The 26,932-nt window shown below is 35.1% G+C and overlaps 3 protein-coding genes across 4 annotated transcripts; all 3 read right to left on the bottom strand.

Moving 5' to 3' along the window:
• Nucleotides 1-333: 333 nt before the first annotated feature.
• On the bottom strand, nucleotides 334-6,888 carry HOXB7 (homeobox B7). Its single transcript, XM_030221181.1, has 2 exons — nucleotides 5,386-6,888; nucleotides 334-2,718 (listed from the first exon to the last, which is right to left on the bottom strand). Exons 1-2 carry the CDS (start codon nucleotides 5,783-5,785, stop codon nucleotides 2,465-2,467), a joined length of 654 nt encoding a protein of 217 aa, XP_030077041.1. The 5' UTR covers nucleotides 5,786-6,888; the 3' UTR covers nucleotides 334-2,464.
• Nucleotides 6,889-7,856: 968 nt separating this feature from the next.
• Nucleotides 7,857-9,823, bottom strand: HOXB8 (homeobox B8). 2 transcript variants are annotated; one of them, XM_030221178.1, is made up of 2 exons: nucleotides 8,672-9,823; nucleotides 7,857-8,165 (listed from the first exon to the last, which is right to left on the bottom strand). In XM_030221178.1, exons 1-2 carry the CDS (start codon nucleotides 9,090-9,092, stop codon nucleotides 7,861-7,863), a joined length of 726 nt encoding a protein of 241 aa, XP_030077038.1. In that variant the 5' UTR covers nucleotides 9,093-9,823; the 3' UTR covers nucleotides 7,857-7,860. The 2 variants fall into 2 exon arrangements, with proteins under 2 accessions (XP_030077038.1, XP_030077037.1); XM_030221177.1 differs by having other exon boundaries at nucleotides 7,857-8,168; nucleotides 8,672-9,822.
• Nucleotides 9,824-15,880: 6,057 nt separating this feature from the next.
• Nucleotides 15,881-20,206, bottom strand: HOXB9 (homeobox B9). Its single transcript, XM_030221765.1, has 2 exons — nucleotides 19,574-20,206; nucleotides 15,881-17,179 (listed from the first exon to the last, which is right to left on the bottom strand). The coding sequence occupies exons 1-2, from the start codon at nucleotides 20,082-20,084 to the stop codon at nucleotides 16,944-16,946; spliced, it is 747 nt and encodes a 248-aa protein (XP_030077625.1). The 5' UTR covers nucleotides 20,085-20,206; the 3' UTR covers nucleotides 15,881-16,943.
• Nucleotides 20,207-26,932: the final 6,726 nt, after the last annotated feature.

Raw genomic sequence — 26,932 nt, 5'->3', positions numbered from 1 at the left:
TCACTTAACTCGTTTTGTTGTTTTTTTTTTCTGTTAGCCCATTGAGCTATACCCGAAGTTAAAAAAAATATATATAAAGAGAGGAGAGCCCTAAAGGAGGACACTGATCCGACCCAAGGTGCGGTGGCCAAAAGAATGCTGCAATATAACCACATGGGAAATCATAAAAAGTTCATGTTCACGGTTACCCGTCCACATGACCGGTCCTGGCCAATCCCAGTACCCAGCCACTCATAAAGTTCTATCACAAAGTTGTAAATTTTCATAAAACAACAAGGAATTTATTGCATTTCTTCATGACTGCTTTAACAGCAGTCTTTCTCGGCCGCCATCTTTTTTTTACAAATATAAAGAATATGTAAAAATTATAGGGTTTAATTTCTATTGCAGGTTACAGTCATTAAAACTATGAAAATATTTTCTGAAACATGTAGATTGTGAAAATTTAGCAGATCTATACAGATAAAATAAAGGAGTCATTGAAAGCATGTTTTTGAGAAAACCACAAAAAGAGAGATGTGCTTAGAGGCTTGCTACAGTTTCCCCACCCAAATCAAAACCGTGCATTTATATTTTTTTCTTAATACATATTTTCGAGTTCCAGCTTTTCTGATCTCTAGTTTGTTACCTTAGAAAGCAACATAACTTTATTAGATCCTTGCCCGGTGTAATTTCCAGTAAATATGTGGTTCGAATCTGTGCTAACCAGAAAAGGGGGCATTAGGCAGCAAAATGGGGGCTTCATGACCTGGAACTTTCTCGAACTCAATATGCGTCATCAAAAGTATTTATGTAAAACACTATCTGTAAATGTTTGTAGCTAATGCCAGACAAGGCGGTGTAGTTAAGCCCCTAATAAACCATAATGCATAAAAGTATGATATTGAAAGCGTAGAAATTTTATTGGAGGAAAAGAAAGATAAGTGGGAAAATACTTAAGAATGTTGTTCTCCACAGATTGAAATAATCATTTTTGCAGCCAGATCAAATAAACTTTTAAAAATTACTTGAGGTAAGTAGTGATGCAACTGCCAGGTTCTTATGTATAAGAGATATGCTGGAATTAAAAAATAAAAAAGAAGGTAAATAGAATTACATAGTTTTGCTTCAGCAGTGTGAGGCCGATCGTGACGCTGTTCTGGCTGTCCAGATCTTTGATCAAACATGAGGAATAGCAGAAAAACAAGTAACATAATTATTATTGAGAAAATCTTTTCTGTACCTGTGTATTTTATGTACACATTTATCCAGCGAGGAATTAAAATATATGTTGAAGAATGTTTTAATTTGTAGGGATGAAGGAGCTATATCAAATCTACAAAAATGTGTACAATGAAGTCCAACTGATATTATTCTTTGCTTTTATGTAGGTTAATTATTTTTGAAAGTTTTGTGATAAGTTATTTTTAGAATATGTATTACCTAATAGTTCCAACCTACAAAACAATAGGTAAAATAGTCATTTTAAAGACATTACATTTAAAACATTTTGATTGAATTGTGAAATCATTTTGTTTGCTTTCTTTCTGATCTCCTATATTGTCAAATATGTAAATAATATATTTTAAATGAAAATATAAACAAGTACTTTGGGAAATTAAATGTCTTAAGATAATGTACTTAGCTATGATGTTTTGAAAACTATACGTTTTTGCTGCTGTTTTGAAAATTGCTTATACAGATAAGGATTACGATTTACACCAGGGAAGAACTACACTTTCCAAATGTATTTATGTTTAATAAAAGAAGAAGAATCCAGAACATGCCAAGTCAAAGAAAATGATAATGTAGACTTGTTAGATTATTGTGGTATCTTTTATTAGGAGAATTATCACATAACACATCAAAACTTAACTGTTAAGTAATTCAACTTTAACCAACAAAAAGAAAACGCTACTTTTAAATAAGTTGTTAACTTGAAATACACCAAATAGTTGCCTTGTCACAATAATAATTTTATAGTGACTTCAAAGAGAAATGGTCCAAAGTGGAACATGTAAAATTTACACAGATTACAGCACCAGCAACAAGGGAAAAAGCTGCACAGAATAATAATAATACATGAAACAAGTACAGTAAACCATATTATGTACATAGCAATATATAGGCCAAGTATTTTCCCTTCATACTTTACATCACATTGTCTAATCAAAGGTGCTACACAATTCATTACTTCATACTAAATTATACAAGACTGTTTTTTTTTTAAAGAAATACAAACAGGAAGATTTACAAATACTGTACTATATGAAGACCCACATAAAAAATGTATTCATTTTGAATTTAGCCACATGTAATAGGTAGACATTATCTTCCATTCTATTGTACAAAAGACTTTTAAGTATAGGTAGTATATTTTCAGTGACAGGAATCATGAATGTTTCTTCATTAATATATTTTAATAGTCTTTTTGTTTAGGGCTTTTCATGTTTCCTGGTTTTACTTGATAAAAGTTAAGACAGTTTTATTCTTCTTCGTCCTCTTCGGCCTCCGTTTTCTCCTGGTTGTTTAACGACTGGCAAGTAGTTTTGTTTTCTTTTTTCCACTTCATGCGCCTATTCTGGAACCAGATTTTGATCTGTCTTTCTGTGAGGCACAAGGCATGAGCGATTTCAATACGCCTTCGCCTGGTTAGGTACCGATTGTAGTGAAATTCCTTCTCTAACTCAAGGGTCTGATACCTGGTGTAAGTTTGACGTCCCCTTTTCCTATCAGTTCCTGTAAAATAAGCAAAAACACAATTGTAAGACTATATTGAAAGACGATTGACTTCAAAAGAGGTACCTTATCAGTCACTAACCTCCATTCCGTTTTTCTTCAATGCTGCTATAATCGCCATTTGGGAAATTATTTTTTTTTTAATGTCAGAAACTGCAGTTAAACTACAGATATGAAAACATTTCCTCACAAGCATCTAGTTCTCTGAAATTCAGGAAACATTCTATTAGTCTTCCTTGGTGCTGATATGAATTATGATCTAGGCACTGCAAGTCCTAAATATTCTGCCTATGTGTAATGAAGAAAAAAACGTTTTTAGATAATCAAAATATAATTTCATTAAATGCTATGATATATGTTGGGATTGTGGAACTTGGTGTGGATGGGTAGACTAGCTAGGCCGTATTGTCCCCATCCGCCATAATTTGTATATGTTCCTGAAGATCTTCCTACTTTTAAAGTTGTATTAAATTATATTAATTTGCTATTGTTTCAACTGAAGGAAAATATTTTCCTTGTATAGTGAAATTCCCAAAAGGAAATTAAATAAATGAGGCATCGGAAAAGATATAAAAACTTAGGGATACGTTCCGTGTTATAACTTGTGAAAGTACTTTAATAAAATGTTGGCAGGTTCGGATAGAATTATATTTCTACTCAGAGATCCCACAGTTTACCATCCAAAGGTTTATTAAACTGATTGACATACTGCCACTGGTGTGAGGTTTGATTGGAAATACATTTCCTTTACCATGTCGTGTAGATGTAATATTTTAGTTAACTTAGTACCCAAGTAAGATCAAAGAAATCTACCCTCATTACCTTTTCCTAAACTTGTCTTGAAGATTCTAAAAGACAGACGGGTAACCCCTTACTATTCCAGACTTTTCCTGATTTTATTTTCCATATAATGAACAAAGAGAGGGAAAAAAAGCCTAGTCCCCCCCCTTCAAAAAAAAAAAAACTTACCGACAACCTGACCAGTATAGATCACAGAAAAAGGGAAACTGCAGTGGTAGGGTCTGTAGAAGGTAGGTTATAAAATCCATTGAGGGGACTACCATAAAACGCTATTGAGTAAGGCGTTGCCTAGTTCCCCTGACGGAGCTATAACATCTCAGCTAAGCACTCAGGTAACAACATATTAGCAGCATGTAAAATTTCAACTCAACAAATCACAAAGAACACAACCTGGTCATCTTGTCATCACTGGATTCAAATGTGTTCACGGGGCTCCTGCTTATATAGAACATGCAAAATAAGAATTTTTAAAAGCAGGGGGGAGCGGGGGGGGGGGGGGGGGAGAACCCAGAGATGAAAAGCTTATTGCCATAATGATTTGATCTTGGATACATCAGTTGTGTATTGTAAATAAATGATATGTTAATGAACCAGCTTTAACACTGTATATTACTTTCTTCTGTCAAAAATGCATAGAAACTAGTTCCTTCAGTGTGCATAAAGTAGAAATGATGCCAGGACCTTTTCCACTCAAAGAATTGCACTTTGTGACAAATTATAATTTTGAGTGTAACAAAATTTGAACCTTCAATACTGAAGCATATATTAAAGTGTTTTGTTTTTAGATAATAGTTTACATGAGTGATTTTAATGAAACATCCATCAGAAAAACCTGAGGGATCTGGTGTGTGTGTGTGGGGGGGGGGGGGGGGGGGACTAAGAGTTAGAGACAATTTAAAAGAAAGCATTTTTCTAATTAACGTGAAAGAGAGAGAGAGAGTTTAAGTGCACACATAACACACCTGTATATTCTGTTTCCTGAAGTTCAGATATTTATTAATTTTAGAGAAATGACAGGTCAAGACTGCCCCTTCTTCAATTCATTGGGGTAATTTGTTGTCCGTTTATTAAATGATGGCTAACAGGAACACACAACAATACAACACACTTTTAGAAATTAAAACGCCCACATCACTGGTAGGATCTAGTAGACAGATTTGAATTTTAAATATATTGGGTAGTGACAGTTTAATCTAATGAACCATTCTCCTTGATATGTTCAGACTACTGTGAAAACATATTCTAATACGCCTACAGAGTGGGCTTAGCTCTGAAACTAACAGCACCTATTGGCTTCTGAGAAACGTGTGGAGGTCTGCTAAGCAAACGTTGCCTTCCTAATCTCGACGTTTGAATGTACAGGGAGATTAGAGCTATACAGAGGCTTTTGCTATGTTGATTGGAACTATCAAAAATTGGGAAACCCACATGCATTCTTTCTTTCAAAGGGACCTCTTCAGATATCTCCCTTCCCACAAATGTCTGCATTTGCAAGGACATGTTTAAATAACAGCTAGATCTAGGAGTCACGACTACTGTATGTGGCATTTCTGGTAAAATAGTGACTGCACATTACTTTAATCATGATTGTTATTATGCTGTCTGAAGCATAATCCACGGCCAGCAGATCCAGCTATTAATAAACTACGCACGCATACTTAAAAAAAATTTAAGCTTGTTAAATAAAATGGCCTGTCTTAATAAATATTTAAAACCTAAAGGATGGTTTTATTGAGTCTCTTTGCAATAGGAGAAATCATTTTGGTAAAACGTCATAAAGAAACTAGGACAAGCCCGGCACTCTATAGAATAATTGCCATTTTCCCTAAGGTACCCTTCTTTCTTCCAGTAACGGCTCTGACTTACCTGTACTTCTCATCCACGGATAAATCCGGAAGTTACTCTCGCTTTGCAAATCTGAGTCTCTCTGGTCCGTTTTGTTGCAGTTTTGCTTGGAGCTGTCCCCCGCACACATCATTGAGAGGTTTTGCTCGAAGGGAGAGCAGTGCATATTGAAAGACGTGGCTTCCAGGCCGTAGCTAGTTGAGTACATGCTTGGGGGTTGGGGGTGCATGCTGCTTCCATTGCTGTAGAGCCCAGGCATGGAGGCAGCAAAAGAAGCTCCAGAGCCCGAGCCATAGCCGGAGCGCTGGGCATTGGACGCAAAAGCGCAAGAAGTTTGCTCTGGGAAGACTCCGGACGGGAAAACCGAACTTGCAGCTTGATATTTAGAAAATAAAGCATTCGCATAATACAATGAACTCATAATTTGGCCGGATGATTTGTAGGCCGGGACGTTTTAGTGTCGGTTTTACGAGGTACCGTGATATATTACGGAATTAGAGTCCAGATTTACACCAAAAAGGACCCCCTTTTTCCTCCCAGACCATGTGACTCTTGGGCACGTGATTTGATCTCTACCAATGGAAGCCGAGCTTCCCACTGCTCTTGTAATGTGGAAAAAATTGTAGTACTGTTGGATTTATAAAATATGATAAATAATTGATGTGACATAACCCTCAAAGATCTATGCTATAAGGTGAAATTGTACTGGAGTCGATAAGCAACCTGTAATCAGTTTTCAACTGAGAGGAAAAGGTTGATGATAAAGCAGCTTTCAGTTCTGGCTTTTGCTGCAAGAAATAAATGAACTCAGCCCATTGATTTAGTCTAAAATTTCTCCCTGCCGACTTCAGATTTCACTGTGTTTCTCATACTTTTTGAGAGACAGCACATCATTTTTCTGTTATCTATAGAATTTACAAACCCCCTAAAGAGAAACGATCCCTTGATGCTTAATGGTTTCTCTGTACCAATCAAAATTTTATTCCGTTTATTCCGTGCCACAAGCATTGAACTTCACATTCACCCAGCATTTGGTTTTATAGTTTCAAAGACTTGTTAAAGCACGTGAACGATTCGAGGAATAGCTAGTGAGTAAATTAGCTCCTTCCCGTATACATGATCTGCTCCTCTGCTTGCTGTACAACCTCCATAGGGTACCTATTTTGCTTAAGAAATCTCAAGCACAAACCCTTCGTATGCTATTACATTACTCTGGCAAGAAACAGTCACTGATCTGCCTCTCAGGATCTGAGCTGAGCTGCACTGGAGCGATAAACACACTTTTCAGCCTTTCCATTATGGGAGCTGCACGACAAGGAAAAAAAACTGGCGTTACAGCAACCCACAGCTGCAACATTGCACAATTACCTATACACCGAAACGTGAAAGGTTTACTGATATCTGAGCGCTTGCAAATCATTCAAGAAAACACCACAGCCATTAAAAAGTTACCTGGAAATAACTTTTGTTCATAGCATCCTAAACGGGAATCATTCGGCTTGTAAAAAAAACGTGATTCTCTTCCCCCCCCCCCCACCCCACCCCCATTTTCTTGCCCAAAGTGCCCTCCTGCATGTTTTAGTCTGTGCTGAGTCAAACAGCATTCAGTCTAAACAGAACTCCTCTATCTTCTGTTTCCCTAAAGAGTCAGTGCTTCTTTGATAGCAATGTCTGCATTCTGACACAATTGACTTTTATTTCCCTTCTATCAAAGTAGTCTTGGAGGAAATGAAGCAGAGCGAACGAGTGATGTCACGGATTCCCGCTTGTAAACTTTATTGTAACTCTTTCTTCCGCCGCTTCCAGGTTTAGACAATAGAACAAAGTGATGAAGAAGAAGAAAATATCTCATTAGTCCCCAATAAAGTAATTCACAGATACAGTATACATTCCTTTCACAGTAAACCTAGCATCACTTTACAACTGGGGGTTTTTTTTTCCCACTGTGCGCATGCTAACTGAAGCAAAAATCTGAGAAAACATTTAAGACAAAATCTCAAAAAGAAAAAAAAAAAAAGCAGAAGGAAAAAGAGACAAAAGAGGGAAATAGTGAAAGTACTACAGCACAAATAGGCAGTTTCATGTTGTTGGGGCGTATTTTACCAGAGATACCTACCCCAGTAAGTACAGTAAGCACAGAAAAAAAAAAAAAAGTGCACTATGTCATTTCACAAAAAACTTCTCTAGCATTGAAAGCAGTGTCCATAAACATTTTCCCCGAAACCAAAATTCACAGTCATGTTTTTACATCAGCTACTGGTGACACACGAACACTAGGAAACAATTGGCAAAGGATAGAAAGACTTCAGGCTTCTTTTCCATGTCCTGAAGGGGTAATCATCGTATCAAAGAACAACCGGTAAAAGTGAGGCTTACAGCTATATTGTTTTCAACAAAAATGTGTAGTAGTTTTTTTTAAACTTACATTAAGAGTTTTTAATGTAAGGGCAGGAATTGATAAACATCTGTATTCCCTGGCAGTTCATATTATTATTATTATTTTTTGTCACCCTTTTGTCCATCGCCTCCTTCCTCCGCCTCCTGCGCTCTTTCCATTTTCTGCTTCTCTAATTCTTCTTGCTCACATTTGCTGCTTGGGAACTTGTCCTTGTTATTTTCCTTTTTCCATTTCATTCTCCTGTTTTGGAACCAGATTTTAACCTGTCTTTCTGTTAGTCCAAGGGCGTGCGACACCTCGATCCGCCGCTTGCGGGTCAGGTAGGGATTGAAGAGGAATTCCTTCTCCAGTTCCAAGGTCTGGTAGCGGCTGTAAGTCTGCCTTCCTCTCCTGCGTCCGGCGGCTGCTGAGAGATGGCAAGGAGAGAACAGAGAAGGATGAAAGATGGACAACAGCATGGACGATACATATACATGTACTGACTTTACGTTTCTTCTTTCTGGCCAGCAACATAGCAAAACGGACGAGGGAAAGAAAAGGGGCAAGGCTAAATGGAGCCTGTTGGCATAATATACAATAAATAACAAACAAACAAACAAACAAACCCTTTTATCTTAAACAATAGCTCCTTCCACCACACTAGCATTCGAAAGTTAAGTTTTATCGGCAGCAGAGTCAAAATTAATCCGTACAAAGTGCAATAAACTTTAGAGGAAGCTATACACAAAGCCAAAGACCATCCCCAAGAAGAAAAGATCCTTCAGGGTAATTAAACTATAAAGCAATTTACAAGTGCAGAAGTTTAGCTCCATAAAACAGTAAAAGCACTAGACAAGGGTTGCTTTATGGATTCAGGAAATGCCCAGTCGCTGCCCTTTCTAATTGGTAGCGCATCCCATTTTGCCTCACCTTGCGGTCTCATCCAGGGAAAGAGCTGCGTAGGAGAGGGGCTTTGCTCTGAGTTCTCTGCCTCATCCCCCAGGCCGCCGGAAGCCAGCTTGCAGTCGGTGTATTGCACCAGGTCTGAGTCCTGGCTACCGAAGAGGCTCTGCCTTTGCAAGGGATCGTAACCATAGAAGTTGCTTGGGTCCCCGTGACACGTTACAGCGCATGGATTCTGTTGGTAAGGGGAGGTGGAGAGAGAAGATGTTCCGTGGTAAAACTCCTGGATTTGTGTCGGATGCTGAAAGGTTCCAGCGGTACTGGGTCCGTACACCACTGTGGGTCTACCACCCAGCTCCTGTGCAAAGCCGCAGTCATAATAATTGGGGCGCAAAGAGTCTCCGGTTTTGTATTTAGAGAACAGTGAATTGACAAAATAAGAACTCATTGTATATTTGGAAACAACGGGATCTAGAAAGAACTAAGAAGCTAACGGAAGAGTTTGTGATTTCCAGGAATAGAAAAGGAGATAGAATCAAAAGTCTAAGCTTGCATGATATTGAATTCCTAAAAAAAAAAAAAAAAAATTACCACTTAAAGAGTTCTCGCTTTACATTTCCAAGAAGAGATGCCAGTTCATAAACAGTTTTCTGTGATTTACTTCGCCGCAAATGAGTTGTTTCATATTTTGCAGAGTCTTTTCATGATCATTTGCATCTATTACCAAAACCTCCTCCTATTGGCTTTCTTTACTCCACACGGACTCCGCATTGCATGATTGTGAAAGGGAGAGTGTGAGAGAATAAAGAAGAAAAAGGGAGAGAGGGGGAGAGGTGGGGAGAATATACGGATTAAATATGTTTAACTACCTACATTAATGAGATATCGCTCGCCTCACAACAAATCAAATACCTAGACCACCCAAAAGATTGATTTTGAGGAGTACTGGAAATTAAGGAGAGGCGCACTTAGTCGTTAATTTCAAAATTTTAACGAGGCAGTTTTAGCCTTTTTAAATGTCAGGGTCGCTTTGGAAAACTGTAAAAGTACACGATTTAATTGCTACTCGTTTTAAAAGGTCCTATAAATGTAATTGGTATTTTTATACAAGTTATCAAATCATACAGCTTCTTATCCTAAACATATTTTAAAACAAACGAGATGGTCATATTTAACATTTTAATGATCAATTTCCTTATTATTGATAAAGGTTTAACTATCATATGAAGTGAATTGCATTTGTAATAACCAAAAAAAGCTGTAAACTGTTTAACAAACTATAAAACGCAATAAAGCTGGGGATGTTGTTGTTGTTTATATCGCATCACATAAAAGCTGTTAGGATTTTACGAGTTTCTTCCTCTTCTGCTATAAAACAGAGGGTTCGATTGGAGTCCTCTGCATTATTGCGAGATGTTTTCTGCTGTCAATAGTGAATGAAAATTATTATAGTTTTCCATATGATGTATTATTAAACTATTTTTGTGCTTTTTTTCCCCCCGGAAGATATCTGCAAGATATGATTGCAAACTAGATAGCCGCCTTCTTATCCAAAGTTGTAATTTTTTGTATTTTGTATTCTGGCTATTATACTGGCTACTAAATGATGCTTTTGTTATTCTAAAATTCGTAGTTTCTAATTTTCGCCTTCGCTGGTGTTTGGCTGCCAAATGTGATCAGGAAACAGGGAATGGAAGGAGGCTTGAAAGCACAGCAAAGAAAGAGAAACTTTATTTTACTGACAGTATCTGAACAAGCACACACTGCAGTTTTATATAATCTCAGAGGGAGCAGATTCGGGTTTTAGTTTATCACACTCAGCATTTTCGGTATTTTTTTTTAAACTTAACAAGATGTACCTCAATCTTTCAGAAATAATTCCATTGCTAGTTAGCAAACACACACACACACACACACACACAAGCACACGCACACACATATAGATATAGATGTCTGTAGGATACCTTTTCAATCGGAAAAGCTTGGGATCTCCTATCAACAGAAAGAAAAAGCCAAGTGGGAGAAAATAATTCCAGGTTTTCCAATATTTTCGTTTTTGAAAGTTAAGGTTGCTCCCTGATACTGTTCATATTATACATTAGATAACATATAGTAATTCTGCCTTACTTGCTCATTGAAAAAAGTAATTTTCCCACATCCATATAAACCAGCACATCATTAAGGATGAACACGAGCAATGAAAAAATATATGCAACAAGCACCCTATTATTACTTAGACTATTGGCTAGGATTTTAGCTGGCTTCTGAAGTAAGGTCTTCCCTGTCTTTTAACATACAAAATTGCCAATCAGTATTATTTAACCGTATTTTATTATTAAATTACATATAGTTTGCTAGACGTTTTAAAGATCATTGTAGCCAATTAAGCAACGCATGACAGGCTCGAATTTCAAAATATCTAAACCCCAATAATGAGAACGAAAATTCAGAAAAGTTCGATGGTACTGAGAACGGTCTTATTGCATCAACGCAGTTATGTTGTGTTTAAAGATCCAAAATTCAACTTTTGAGCAGTCAGTCTGCCAGTGTCTTCTGAACGGGCTCTCTTCAGCAATGTTCCTCTTAGTGAGATTCTCTTTGTTACCGTAATATATTTAAATAAGCAAGAGGTACCAGACAGACCCGAGGAGTCCCCCTGTAGCATATCACTTTATTACAGACGTGGGTAGTATCTAGTAAAGTGTCACTTTTGATACATTTGAATACACTTAGCAACAGTTAGAGTCCAAGTAAAGTTATTTCGGTGTAGCTGCCGAAGCCTATTAAATCACTGTACATAGTGAGGCTTACCTGCCTATTGTTAACAGTGAGGGTCACAGTGAGGCTCTTAATTCACCTTCAGTCGTTGCCATAGGATATTAAAGATTCCCAAAGAAATGAAAGCAGGGTATTTCATTAGAGAGAGAGAGAGAGAGAGAGAGAGAGAGAGAGAGAGAGAGAGAGAGAGAGAGAGAGATCCAATGAAAAAAAAAAGTGTTTTAATAACAACTACAAGAATAGTCTACTATTTTGTTTTCTTTGTGCTCTGACGGTGGTAGAATGGTATGTTGTAAGGAAATATTTTTCAGTTTACATAGTATTTATTTCTGCTTCTATACACGTGGTTTAATTCTCCATTAAAATGAATTATCAAAGTGGACTCGAATAAGGTTCTTAAACTGTAAATCCAAACTTTCTTGATGAGCTAGGTATTTGAAGTGCATGGATTCCTTGAAAGAGGAAAGATTAAAGGCTGCGAGCGACTAAAATTCCAGAATAAGAATAGTATAAGTGGCTAAAATAGCAAATAAAAACAAAAAGTCAATTATCAGTTATTTTACTGCAATGTTTTATGAATCTTTCCACAGGAAAGAGAAGAATTCCATAATTTTTGTTTCTTTTTTTTTTTTCCTCGAAGAAAATAGTGTATTTCAAAGTTTCCTAAGTTATATATTCTAGCTGTAAAAATGTAGTGTCAGGAACATAAGTGTTTAAGCTTAAAGGCAGTTAAAAGGTTTACCTATGAAGTAAATTAAGAATTTTCATGTTACTATCTTTTTGTGAAGCAATAACTAAACACCTGATTAATAAATGTATTATTTATTTTCCAAAGTCTTTATCCTCTTATTCCTAAAGAAAAGTTTCAAAACTATGACCTTATTATATAACTATTTTGAAAAGTGAACACAGGCTTTTCAGACATGTTTATTCTGGATGCTATTGAGTTATTTCCTGAAGTTTACTTTTATGACTCAGCACTAGTATTGGAAACCACTTTTTGTATTGGACAGCATAACTATTACACTCAGCGTTTTGAGTGAAATCAGTTTTTCAGATGCTGAGTAATTCAGTAAACCAAATATGTTGAAAGTGATATAGAAGACATCGTAACAGCCAAAAGATTTACTTTCTATGCTGAGGCAGGAACAAGAAAATAATTCATTGCATAATTACATTTATAAAAGATTAAATCTGGAAACGCAGATATATCTGAGATCCAATTTTAGATGATGTTTATATTTAATTAACAAATATTTTTGAAATAGTTGTAATAGCATTTCCAGTTAAATAATTCACTTGGACTCCTCACATAAACCGCTTTGAGAGAAAAAAGACAAAACAGTGATCTTATATTTATATTTTGTGTACATATATACCGCTTATATGACCGACAGAACATTTATAATTAACTGAACATTATGGTTATCTTGAGTTTCGACTTTAAAGGGCACTTTTTTATTATTTCTTAGACAAACCAGTACTATGTGAATCAGTTATTTAGTAACCGGAAAAAGCAGTCTGAAATCTAACATGGTGCAACAGCGACATCTATTGATTTCTTAAGCATTCCTCATATTCACAAAAGAAAAGCTGAGAGAGAGAGAGAGAGAGAGAGAGAGAGAGAGAGAGAGAGAGAGAGAGAGAGAGAGAGAGAGAGAGAGAAGCTACATTATTTGAAAGTCAAAGAGCCTTAAATTCAATAAATGGTTCATGAAATTTTGTAACGAGGCAAAACAATATAATAATAATGCCTACTTTCCTCGCAGAACCACCTACTATCCAGTCATTTAGTAGCACCGAAAAATAAAAAGAGAGCAGTTGAAGGGAAAAAACCATTGTTTCAAATTGTGAGACTAAACAATTGGGCATTCTGTTGCAGAGGGGAGGCCAGTGCATAGTTCCAAGGGTGTAAGCAGATAAAGGGCCTCAATTCCAGACGTCTCGCCAGAACTTTTGGTTGTTGTGCATTTATGGCTTGGATTCCGGCCGCCTGGGACTGTTAAATAAAAAGAACAAAGAGAAGATTCTCCAGAGCTGGATTTTTATGGCATCTGCAAAAGAAGAATACATTAAGATCATCGCTTCTTTTACGTTTTCCCTTCTTTTCAAGCAATATAATTATTTTTGTTTAGGTAAAGAGTAGTATTTACACATTTAGTTCCCATTCTCAAGTCATTGTAGTAATTTAGGAGGTTCTGAAAATTTTTTTGCTCTGTTTGCTTTACAGCCGTTTAGTTCCTTAACCTTCAAAAATTTATACCCTATAAAGTTTTATAGCGGTCATATTATTTTATTGCAGCACACTGCACTGAATTTTCTTCCTTTATGACAAGTTACTTCCCCATCTCCTCCTTCTCATCCAAGCTCCGGTATCTCCTCTTTGTTTTCCATTCAGAGCACTGAGAACAAGAAAGGGATACTGTAGCCTGGTTGGGGGGGGGGGGGGGTACATTTATGTTATTTTGTAAAAACGAATCTTGGAATCTTGCCAGAGATTCTGTTTCTGCCTGACACAAATTTCGGTTTACATTTTTTTTTTTAACGAAAATACTTAATTTCTCCTACCATGGAAAGTTCAAACCATTGTGAATAAAGAATCATATCGACTGCTCAATTATAAGGCTTTCTCTTTCTTTCTGTTTCTGCTGTCTCCTTTTCAGAATCTCCTACTTTTACATTTTTTGGGGTTTACCCAAAAATATTCCCTATTCGCCTATTTAATGGTGAAGCTGCAAAGAAAGGAATTGAAAAGCCTTAATCATGAAGTAGACAAAAAGATCCTGAACAAAACAAAGGAAGAACACTTGGCAGAGAAAAGGGATTCAGAAAAACGTGTTACCCAGCACCAATGAAATACTAAAAAGTAAACGAATTCAGATTAAGGTTCATAACACCTAAAATTTTACAACACACTTAAGAGGCAAGCTAAATAATTTAGATTTGATGGTAGCTGATAAAAGTATCATCGCTTTAATTTTCTATATTTGATGTTTATTTGTTTCATTAAATAATTACGTTGAAAAGCTGCATCCAAAGGTCTGTGCATAAAGGGTGTAGCACTTAATAATAACAATAACAATTTCCTTAGCATTCCTCATTATTTTACATTATTTTCTAAGAAAAAACATTTGCTATTATCTTACAAAGTTACTAGAATCCATCTTATTATCAAGCAGAAGAAAATATTTTAGGAATATTAATCCTTTTGTTAAGAAAACAAATCTTGATGTCTGAGACCTGTATGTGGTATGATAAAACATATCACATGACTCACGTTAAAGTACAAAGAGAAGTTTTACACCACAGAAGTGCAAGGGTGTAATATATATTCAAATAGTTGTATCTGTAGCTGTCTATTTACATGTACTTCTATTTGCCTATTATTTCTATTTATATATGTTTAAATATGTATCTACATATCAGGGCATGATGCACATGACTTACCAGTGAATGTTATACATCTCAGAATATTTTGTATGCTATATTGTAGGCTATGCTATGTTATCAGTGCAGTGGAGTTCAGTTGAAATCATGAATATAAACAATATTAAAATATATTATATATATTGTAAGATAAAGAATGATTAATATATCTGGACCCATAAGTTAAATCAGAATTGCATGTTTAACTTTTGATCCAGTTAATTTCCACTGGCAGGATAAAAGGGAAAACTCTCGTTTTTAATTATTTAATGAAATGTCATTATTTCTGTTTGCACACACGGTTTAATCTAAGTTGCAAAGTGTTTGGCTCCTTATCTTAAATGCTACCTTGTATAAGTCCTTATGGAATCCCTGATCATTCTACAGTTTCCCATGCTGTATATATATATACACACACATACTAAGAAGTGTATATTAAGGCACAGCAGAAAACTAGTGTTGGAAGATCAGAGAACTCAGAAACCATAGTGCCTTGGAAAACAAATAATGTGCATCTTACCAGAAACGAATTACATATGAACTTTAGTCTCTTTTCCAGTGGTCTCATTTTGGATTTTGTGCCCATTCAGAGTACTTACAAAAACAGGAGCCCTAATTCCTTACATATGTATTTCATAAATGTATTCTGTAAATGGAATTTTAGTGGCTGGTGTTTGCATTGACATTAGTAATAGCATTTTCAAAACAAAGACTAAGAACATCATTATATTTTTAAAGAAACAAATTCTACATTAAGGTCATTCTGCAATCTATAAAACATGTTAGATACTTTCATTTTGATAAATTATTCTAAATAATAAATTGGGGCTATCCCTCTGTACATAGATGATTTTGTGGATACCAAAGAAGACCAAAATATAAAGGGAACTAAGGTCTAAGAGAAAAGGAAAATAAAATGATGAAGAAAGTGTTTAGACATCACAGACTTGGCAGAAAACCAGTGCAAGAGAATAATAATTGCCATAATAATAATAATATTATTTATGTCACTCAACCAATAACAATATTCATTTTAATGTGAAAATAAACATAACATTGTATAATGTCATCTTCTTCAATGTAAACAAAGTTTAACATGTAAAACGTGAATAAATCTAACAGATTATACCAAACATTCAAGTATAAAGTTCTCCGCGGAAACAATAGAAAAATGTACAAACACCTTACTTGGCACTTTCATCTCTGTAAGTAACAATCTAAAGTTCATGAAAAAATCTTTTCACAATAAATTATAAATAGATTACCACTAATAAGACAGTCTGGCCTTCTCTTCCTTTACTAGTAATTTTTTAAACTAGAAAATGACTTTTGATAAGTTTACTCTAACATCTAAGTTTACAAAGTGAGGCATAGCTGTTTTTTTTTTGTGCTAAATAACTACAACTCTGATTAAAGGATCCAGTATAAAACTATCAATATGAGGTTTATTCGGGACTGAATTTAATTCATTGGGGAAATAGTCACGTTGAAAAAGTACCCTTAAAAAGGTGGAGTGTGACATAATATCAGTTCTGAGACACAACGACGTTCATCCTTGAAGTGTTCTAGTTATATAATGTAACCTGCATTACAAACTTGCTACCAGTATTAAAATCAAGTTGTTTAGAGCTTATCTCCATGTACAAGTGGTGACAACAGATGTTTCTATTTAAAATGGAACAAAATGGTGCGCTTCATAGGAGGAGCTTATCATGTTTGGGACCTATTTTCCAAAGTTCTATATTTATCGTAAAGCTCCTTTGAAAACTGAGTCCCTAACCTGTGACAATTTTTCTTCAAGAACAAGCTGCTCACTAACAATAACCTCCTAGTGAAAAGTCAAGTGAACAGGACAAGTCTATATGTTCTAGGAAAACTAAACGAAACTGTATTCTAAACAGGAGAGGCAGCTTCACGCTATGAGCATTCTAACGGGTATTAAGTAAACACATCTTTCCCAAACCTGGCATGCAAAATATGGAAAAATCATATTTATTGATAATTAATAATTGTTTTCAGCAGCTACCACACATAAATACAGTGAGTTGTAAAAGAGAAAAAAAGGCTGTGTGCATGATGGGCAAGGTAGCTTTTCCTATTCTTTTCCTTGTTCCTTGTTCATTTTCTTCATCTTCATTCTTCGATTCTGAAACCAGATTTTGACTTGTCTTTCACTCAGGTTGAGAAGTCTGGCCACCTCATGCCTCCGGTCCCTGGTCAGGTACATATTGAATAAGAATTCCTTCTCCAGTTCCAAGGTCTGATATTTACTGTAAGGGCATCTTTTTTTCCTGGAGGAACGGGCATGTAACCAATTGGCAGCAGGGTTAGCTGGAAAAAAAAAAAAAAAAAGGAAATCAATACGGTGAATCCTGACGGGTTTCAAACTCCTTTCAGTCAATACTTTAATAATCTATTAAGAAGTTAAAATAATTACGCATTTACAAATGGTTTGAGATAATAGGTCCTGTACCTTTATGCTGTTTTACATGACCTGTATGTACTCATGCAGTGGAGTGTATAATATATATTTTATTCACATATATTTGGTAGAAATGCCACACAACTCTGCAGGAGTGCCCGTGATGTATAACTGCACAAAACAACATTTGTCTTTTCTGCTCTTTCAAAATGCAGTTCTTTTTGTTGATTTCTAAAACTAACACTTAAACTAATGAAATAACCATTTGAATCTGCTAAAAAAAAAAAAAAAAGACCCGGAAATAAAAACACGCCTCGATATTCTAGATCTTCACAGTAGAGACTCGCCTGGGCTCATCTGTTTAATTTTCTAAAAGCTGACCTGAAAAGATAACTGGAGTAGCTAGCTCCATGATCACTAAAAACCAAAGAGCAAATACAATGGAAAAAAAAAAAAAACAACCCTGATCCTATATTATGTGTAGTTTATGACAGAAGAGAAATCAGATAATGCATAAATGCAAATTCTTCAATAAAATTCATGAAAAAAGAAAGAAACATGATAAAAATATCACTAGACTATTTCCTGTCTAGATGCATGAAATGAGTGAATAAGGAAAAAAATGCTTCTGTTATTCTTCTGCAACCACTGATTCCTACATGTTTGCAGAGCTACTTCCTTAATCTAATTGACTTGACAGAATATGCATTATAATTAAATATTAAAGAGGAAGAAAGCTGTTAATAATTAATACTGTTAATACTGCTACCTATCATTAATGGATAGGAATTCTTCTTCATGAAATATCTGTTTGGTGAGATCTTTGTGTCTTCCATAAACAGTGGCATTTTACACAAGAAATCAGTTCCATCTGGTTTGCTTTACTGTGTTGCTGCTTTGTTATATTATCTTTCCTTCAATTAAAAATAGAATGTTTGTCTCCAAAACAGTTTTACCACAGCCTTAAACCAGAAATTACCAAATCTATATGCCAAATTGCATATCATTGTACATATTGCAGGTATAGTATAATCGTTTCATTGTACATATAATAATATCTTGCAAAAAATCATGTTTCCAGTATATGAAAGCATTCAATTCTGCAAAAAAAAAAAAAAAAAAGTATTCCCAACCACATTGCACAGAGTAGAGACCAGTGAGATATCACATGGATGGACATTCTTGCTCAGACTTCCGTTTCAGAACAGGATTCTTTTAGCTCAACAAAGGCACAGAATATAGCTTGCATATTTAATTTCCCAATGCTCTTATTTCGTCCTGTAGTTAGATCTGAATCTCTGAACATCACATCAGAATATGTCTTTTGTTTTGCACACTGTAATTTCTCAACTGAAAGAAATAATGTTTTATTACTAATAAAGCTCCACTATAAAATAAGTAAGAAAAGGGATAGTACTGGAATAACTTATGCACGTGTGTGTGGGTGTATACTATTAGGATTTTTCTTTATGAAAATATGTATTGCCGAGTACAGAATGAAGTGGTTTTCAGTGGTGAAAAATTTTTCCCCTTATCGCACGTGCTCACCTGAGATGTAATTACAACATCTTAGACTCGTCTTGCAGCTTTGGCTCAGGTAAACGCAGCCTGAGAAACTAGACAAGGAATCAGGTCGCATCATTGAGTGGGACTGAATGCACCAGCACTTAGGCTTTGTGCACCTGATTCTGATGTCTAGCAAAAGGGTGGGAAGAGGCATATGGATAATTTGAGTACCATGCAAGAGTCTCCTTACAAACAGGAATAGAGAAAAGGTCACGCTGTTAAGTCCTGGAATAATTCTATTTCTTCATATGTGTAGCTTATCAGGCATGTTGACTCAAATCAACAAAGGAGACTAAAGATTGTAATCATAAAGATTGAGAAAGAAAACAGTGATGAAATAATACTTCATAAAATAGTTACTTGGAGCTCACCAGTGAAAATTCCTCTTTCGAAATTAAACCTAGACCTCGCTTTTTGTTTAGGGGTATTCTTTACGTTAAATTTTGTACACAGAACTGTAATATTAATTATCTTTCAATCTATAATCAAGTAAATAAAATATTAAACTGAAGCATCACAACCTAATCTATTTCTTATATTGATATTATTCGCTCCCCCACCCCAAACTATCACTTTTCCCAAACAAGATTTTAGCAAACAATAGACAGTGACATTTTCTTCCTCTTCTGGCTCTAGCAGGTTCTGGACTTGCATTAAAGCAGGATTTAACCTTCCATTATATTGTTCTGGTTTTATTGCTTTCTTATATTGTTTACTTCCTCACTTTTATAACTTACTTTGATCTGGCCTGTCTTTGTCCTCGCTTCCTTCACAAACTTTATTATCCTCGTAGCTGGGCCTTTGATTAGAAAGGATTGCTCCCCTCTCAGGAGAAGTTTCTAAATTGTACTCCTGGGCTCCCTGTTTCTGGACCTCCCCGGACTGACCCAGCAGCGGCTCTGCTTTCACTGAACCTTGCCCTGGTAAAGACTCTGTCCTGGGCACTGGCTCCAGCCAGCTCCGAAGGTACCTGCTCTCTGAAGAAGGGACGCTCTGGTGTTGAATGTAAGGATGATAAACCGAAGGAATGGGACCCGAAGGATGTGGATTCAAAGGAGTCCATGAAGCGCTGAAAACAGGAGATTTGGGCTGGAAACTACAAGACGGAAACTCTAGATGCTCACTGTGCCCAGGTTGCCGAGAATTTGTATATTGCCCAGATGAGAACTTGACTGAAGGCGATTCTTCACTCTCATGACTTATAATGGAGTCGACATAATAATTGCTAAGAGTTCCAGAAATGGACATTCTCAGACATCATACAAAGCACGGTTCATTGAAGGGAAAAATATATAGGACAGATCTAGATTTGTACTCTAGCCCCTCTCAACTTCCTAGCCAACAAAGTACAGTTGGGCTGCTGTGTTGTGAGCTCCTTGCAAAATGATTGGTCAAACTTTTTTCGTGTGCCTGATAAAGCGTCAGTAAGGCGTAAATCAATCGAGCGGAGGGGCTGCGCAATGCTGTCATCCCCACTGCATTCCATATCAAGGAGGAATTGTTTTATGTTTGCAAAACGTCAGTGCTCGAGAAACAGGAGCAGGCGTTCAGACTGTAATATCGGGCATGGATTGCTTATATCTATATCTATATATATCTATCTGTCTCTATCTAGATATATATATATGTATATATATAAAAGAAAGATAGATATAGATAGAACTATAATCTGAATCTATTTATTTATCTATCTATATCTATATGAACACCTTGCTGCTCTGTCCCGCTCGGTCTCCAATATCAAGTGCCATATGGGATATGAGGCCTTTTTCCTATGTTAACTTTGTTATTGATACACACAATAAAAAAAAACCCCAGTTAAACTGCGCTTTCAAATATAGAAAATCAGCTGCTACGTGCATTTTATTATATGCTTAAGACTAATTTATTATAAATTAGGAATGATATTATTTATCTTCAAGACGTAAAATTAAGAACTCTTATTTTTACGTCTTGAAGATAAATAATATCATTTCTCAAGTTCAGATTTTCGACATCGTCATTTGACTTAAGTCTTCTCTTTCCAATGAATGTCTAGGTGTTGCAGAGGAATGAGGAATTCCCCCTTAAGTTTACAGGCTGCTAAAATATTCAGTGATACCCATCCTACGTTATTTGCAAAAGCACAGAAAGCCAGACAGTTAAATAGTTTAATAAACCTTACATAGGCCCTTCCTGATTTTATGGACCTGAATTTACTGCCTGTGGAAAGGAAACTTAAGAGCTGCGTGTCACATTGAGGCTATGGTTTCACTCTGAGGCACGCACTTTCTCTCCAGAAATGCAAACCGCCATCAACAAAACCCATAAACTTTTAGAACTCAAATAATTCTATTTTGTAAGGAAGTGAGGCAGTGAACGCATGAATCAAAAGGGACAAACACTGGCCTAGAGTCAGTATCCTGAATAATATCACACACTACCTTTCTACCTAGCTAGTAAACAAACAAATTGAGCGTTGTTTGACTTAAATATAGTAATTTCTTCTTAAGTCAGATCTTTATAAATTTAATTTAAAAACCACCTTGTTCAATGAAGCAACGTGACTCTTTTACGCTTGTAAATCTGGTTTACATCCCTCAAAAGATTGCTCAATTATAAAATGTAGGTTTATTGTGAAACATTTTTCATCTTTAACTAACTAGTTTAAATAAGTTTGCATGCATACAAAATCAACCATGGAGGAACAGAATAAACTGTACAGAAGCAATCTATGTACGGTAGGCTGAAAGTTAAATATAATGCTAATACATTCCCACCCTTGAGTTCTTATAACGGTTTCCATTATCTGTGACGTTTTGTTTCTTAACTTTTCACTAACACTGAAGATAAAAAAAAAAAAAAGACAAACAAGTTAATTGGTCAGAATAACTCTTTTTATGTGGAACCTGTAAAAATAATTCTATCCCATTCTTCAGACCTCATAAGTTAAGAGATGCAGTTTCCACTCTATGCCTTTAACGAAAAGAATTTGCATGATATGGGCCAGGTAAGAGTTTTAATTTCTAACTTTTTCCTTCCCTTGTTACGTTTGTACATTAACAATTCTGTTTTGTAACTTTATGAGACTGCCAAATTTACTGAAGTAAGTAGTAAAATGACTGAATTTTTTGTTGGATTTTTAGATGCAGGTTTACGTTTATTTAAATATTTGTTTTCGGATTTGACTGTCCAATTAAGTTCTGAAACCAGATTTTGACTATTAAATAGGTATTCACGCTAATCCATATTTATCAAAAAAGGTCAAATTTATTCTAAAACAAACATTGAATCGCACAAAAGTGTAGCACATTACAAAAGAAAAGACATGAATAAATGCAGTGTAAATTTACAAACTGATATGTTACCAAGAACTAACTGCAACGTGTTTCTTAAAGGAATCTGAGGTTTCATTTTTGTGTTGACACAGGAAGTGTTCCTTGCAAAGTTGTAGACAAAAATTATTAAAATGACACATCTGTTTTCAACCTATATGTTGGAGCGCTCAGAAAAAGCTAGAAATGTTTTCTATTTGTATTTGTCCTTTAGTTTGAGTAGAATTAATTAGGTTATGTTATATATTTAATGAATGAATTTATAACGTTTCCCTTAAATGTATTTCCTATCAATATTTCTCATTGAATATAAATGTATTGTTTTTATAAAGCTTCATTAACTCAATCATATATTTAATGCAAGTGTTTTATTTTAAATATGCAAATTCTTATATATATATATATATATATCACGAAAAAATATTTATTGTAGAATAATATAAGTATTCTTTCAGCCAGTTAATCCATTGATACAAACATTGCATCTCCCTTTCAAACTCATGCTTTGTGTATAAAGCTTGTTTAGAGGATTTATTGGATAACTAGACTTCTTCTTTAGTGCACCTGAGTAAAAATTGCAGTCCGGCTCTTTTACTTAGTATTGGAAATGTTTAATTCTCAAACTCAAAATAAGCTGAGTAAAGAAATTAGGAATAAAGTTGGTAGCAATACTTTACCCAAGCCAGAAGGCTTATTCCAGGTTTTACATGCAACCAGGCGCTCATGTCCTAAATCCTGTGACTGGTTTCCATCTGTGATGGGCGTCCCTAAGGTTATGCTTTTCATGGATGGGAACCGAAATCAAAATGTAAGAAAGTTCAGAAGGAAAGCGTAACACCAGACAAGGGAAGATTTTACACCGACAGAGATTTTATTGGGTGGCTCATTTAAAAATAGGTACGATTACAGGAATACAAATGTACATTACTATTCCTAGTTACTGAACGAACATATTATAGGTTAGATATTTTTTATTAGCTCTTATGTCACTTTCAACACTCCGATCTAGCAAAACTCCCATGAAGTTAAAGTATACTGTAGAAACAAGTAAGGTTACCCTGGGAGAAATCTGCTTAGAGGCAAAGGAAAATTAGCCTCAGGAGTAAATTGGAAAATAAATTTAAAAAATGCACAGTTAAAAAATCAAGTATATTACAATAAAAAGACAAGTACATGTTTCATTTTTATCCCTTCTTATTATTAATACGTTTAATTGCCAATGTATTAACAAACGTTTTGCGTGTAGTTGAAGTCCACTTGTGGCCAGCCTGAGGTTCAGGAGTGAAGTCGCAAGGCCCCTGAGGGTGAAAAACTTCTTAGACTACAAATACGGAGATCGGGTAATTACGTGATCTCTGTATCATAATTTATATCCTGGGATTTAGGGGACCAGTGAGATTTGTAAAATTTTACTATCTTGGTTATTTTGCAAACGTTTGCTGTTAATAACCTCCAAAATATAGAAACAAGGAAACCCTCAATGAAATAGACTTTATCAAGGCAAGGGTTGGGCTTATTAGGGATTTATTGTTGTAATAAACGACTACACTGAAAGCTGGATCTCTGTTCAAAACTTATGGAAAGGAGGGAAAGATGTAAAAGTTAACCAACTTCCAGAGTTTTAAATCCAATGCCAGCTTTATTACATTCCAATTTTTGTTAAGTTATGAGCCATTGATGGGTGTTCGTGAGGATGGATAAGAAATTATAGGACAGAGTCAAATAGTTAACTGAAATATGTCTTTGTACCAAGCTGCAAACCTTTAGTACAGCTTTGGATATAAAGCAGCAATAATGATAGAAATGAGGGGTGTAATAGGAACCTACTGGTGATCTATAGGAAGGTAAAATTCTTCCACATCTATAATGTTTTGCAAATATTTTCTATAGACATTATTTTTCAGACTACAGAGTTCAAAATAGTTGATATTTTTTTTATATGTTAATATGTTTATAAAATAAATTAAAAAAAAAAATCCCAAATAGATGTTATCTAGGTTCAAATAGCTTTTGATATACTTAAGTATGAACATCAGTTCCAGAAATGGATCCTAGGAAGGCTTCCAAAATGCAGTTAGGTTGCAATACTCAGTTGTATGGGGAAATAATTTATTTTAAATGCTTCTTTTAGTTCAATATTATTTCATGCCAATACCCTATACTATTAATGTTGTTAATATCAGCCAGTATATATTCCATTAACCAGTTAAGAGCACCAAAGAGCATTATTGCTGCACAATTCTACAAAGGTGCAGTAGGGCTACTGTCTGAGTGGGTAACATGCCCAAATTGGCCCTACCACCAGAGGAGTGCAGGAGCCCAGCAAGTAGTTCCAAAGTTCCCTGCAGTAGAAAATATTTGTCTATTTTCTACCATGGGGTTAATGGCAGTAGGGTCACATTGCTGTGTCTTGCCGGATTACCATGGAATTAGCATGTGAGCCCTTACCACCATAGGAGACAGTAAGGGTTCATGTGGCAAATGGCTGGGCACTCATTTTGGACTTAGCGCCTGGTCATTATTGACATAGAAATTGGCAGATGCACTAAGAGATGGCTTGAGCATGGGGGCAATCACCCACCAAAAGTAGTGCAGGCCACCTTTTAGCGCCTCTTTGTAAAAGGACCCCTTAAAGAATAAAAGCTTCCAACAAAATGCATTGCACATATGGAATGGAATATTTCTGGAAACAGCTGATATTAATATTCCACTCATATATAAATTAATTACATTGAAATCTTGTTCACCCAACCTAATTGTAACATCAACTCAAAGAAAACTTTTAGATTTTTTATCTACAGCAAGTCATATGATTATGAATTATTGGAAAATAATAGTTTATTCAATATCCATTTTGTGTGGATATTGTGTACATGATGTTTTAAGTGCCAACTGAAAGATACAGCTTTTAATCTAAATGACTGTATCTTTCTTTCAGTTGGCACTTAAAATATGGAGATCTGTGGAAACTTATCTAAACTTATAATTTATAATTGATGCTAATAAATATTAATATATGTTCAAATATATCTTCTTCCTCCCATGGAAAACTGTAGTTTTTTTTATTTTAATTGATTGTATTAAAACTCAATAAATATTTGGAACTTAGAAAATGTTTCCATAGAAATGCAAATGTATGCAGTCACCAATAAAGCAAAAAATATTTTACATACAATTTCTAAAGTGTCTTCCTCATATTTATAGCTCAAATTTAAAAAAAAGTTATTAAATAAAATGCAAAAATTCCTGGGAAAAGTAATTTTGAATTAAATTTAAACATGTAAGAACTAAAAAATTAAAAAAGATAAATACAGCAGATTATTACCAGTTTTGATTTAAAACAGAAAAATAGCATCCAGAATGAAATATGAATCACTTTAGCTAGTAAGGTGAATAATACTTTTTTTTTTTTATAGCAATGGAAACAATGGATTTACTTTTTAAGTAATTAAACACATATTTTCGAGAGATATAGTACATAATGTAATTTTCTCTGGATTTTAAAGTTATGAATTATATTTATAAAACATACTCCTGAATAAGACTAAATGCTACCTGAAAAGATATATAAATAATTATCGGAAGAGTTGTCTAAAGAACAGGTAAATAGAGTTAATCGTCTACTAAAATCACAGTAAACCATCCTCTTTTCAAATACTTTCCTCTTGTCAGACATAACAGAGGATGGTAACGGGATTAAATGGCATCGTTTGATGTTCTTTGTGTTAAAAATAAAACTTAACAACGTGAAATTACCTAATTCTCTGCAGTTCTAGTTCAATCATGGGTCAAAGGCTAAAATTACCAAGAAAGATGCCTCCGCCGCCATTTTGTTTTGACATCATGCACACTCTGAACTTTTTTTTTTTTTTTTTTTAAAGAAAAAGAGTTACTAAGAAACAAATGCAAGAAAAGTGAAAACTGCTATGCTAAGAATTTACAATTTTCAGACAAACACCTCGAGATCCGAGATGTTACTAAACGGCTAAAGGCAAGCGCACATGAAAGGTACTAGAATATGCTGACAGTACTAGTATAGCGAAGAGCAAAAGATTGTAAGGCGAAAATAATGATAATAGAGTTTGGTGCACAAACTTTAAACATATTGAAGGATTTTCATTTTTGAATAATATGCTACCTGACGTTTCTAGACGAAATAAATATTTTGCCTCAGTAAAGAGTTTTGGCCTCGAGGTATGGTACTTACACTATAACACCATGAATTACCACACTAGTTTTTCAAAAAAGGGACATTGAAATAAGGTGCTTCACAAAGTGAAAAGTCCTCACACTTTTCACCAGAGGCCATATAGGGAAATAATACGATTGGCTGCAGATGCAGTTAGTTTGCTGTTTGTGTTTATTTTGTATTTATTTGTGACTATTTTTCATTGGAAAAAGTCACATTACATAGACGCTTTGCTTTTTGTCGTCCAAAAGCAACTAATAAAACAAAATAGTTATCATAATTATGTAAATAGTCAAGGCATTTACAAAAATATTTGCGTATCACAGCACCAGCTTTGTGGTGCAGTGGGGGCTTGAGTGCCCCCAATATTGAGCAAACTCCTGAACTGTGTTTAGTTAAACACCCCCAGTCGTTTTAAAAATCCCTCATAATCCAGAGGGTATGTATTATTGATCAGAAAAATGAAGGGTAAAACATGTTTAGAAAGCTTTGGTGTCTTGTACTATCTTACTTATCAGGGGGACCGTTGGGAATTCTCTTTCTAATATTGGTCAGCTAACTTACTCTTGAATTATAAAGTAAAGTTGAAGTAA

The sequence above is a fragment of the Microcaecilia unicolor genome, chromosome 12, assembly GCF_901765095.1.
Source record: "Microcaecilia unicolor chromosome 12, aMicUni1.1, whole genome shotgun sequence".
Lineage (NCBI taxonomy): Eukaryota > Metazoa > Chordata > Amphibia > Gymnophiona > Siphonopidae > Microcaecilia > Microcaecilia unicolor.
Note: the sequence above shows the minus strand (reverse complement) of the source record. Positions and strands in the feature narration are given on the sequence as shown.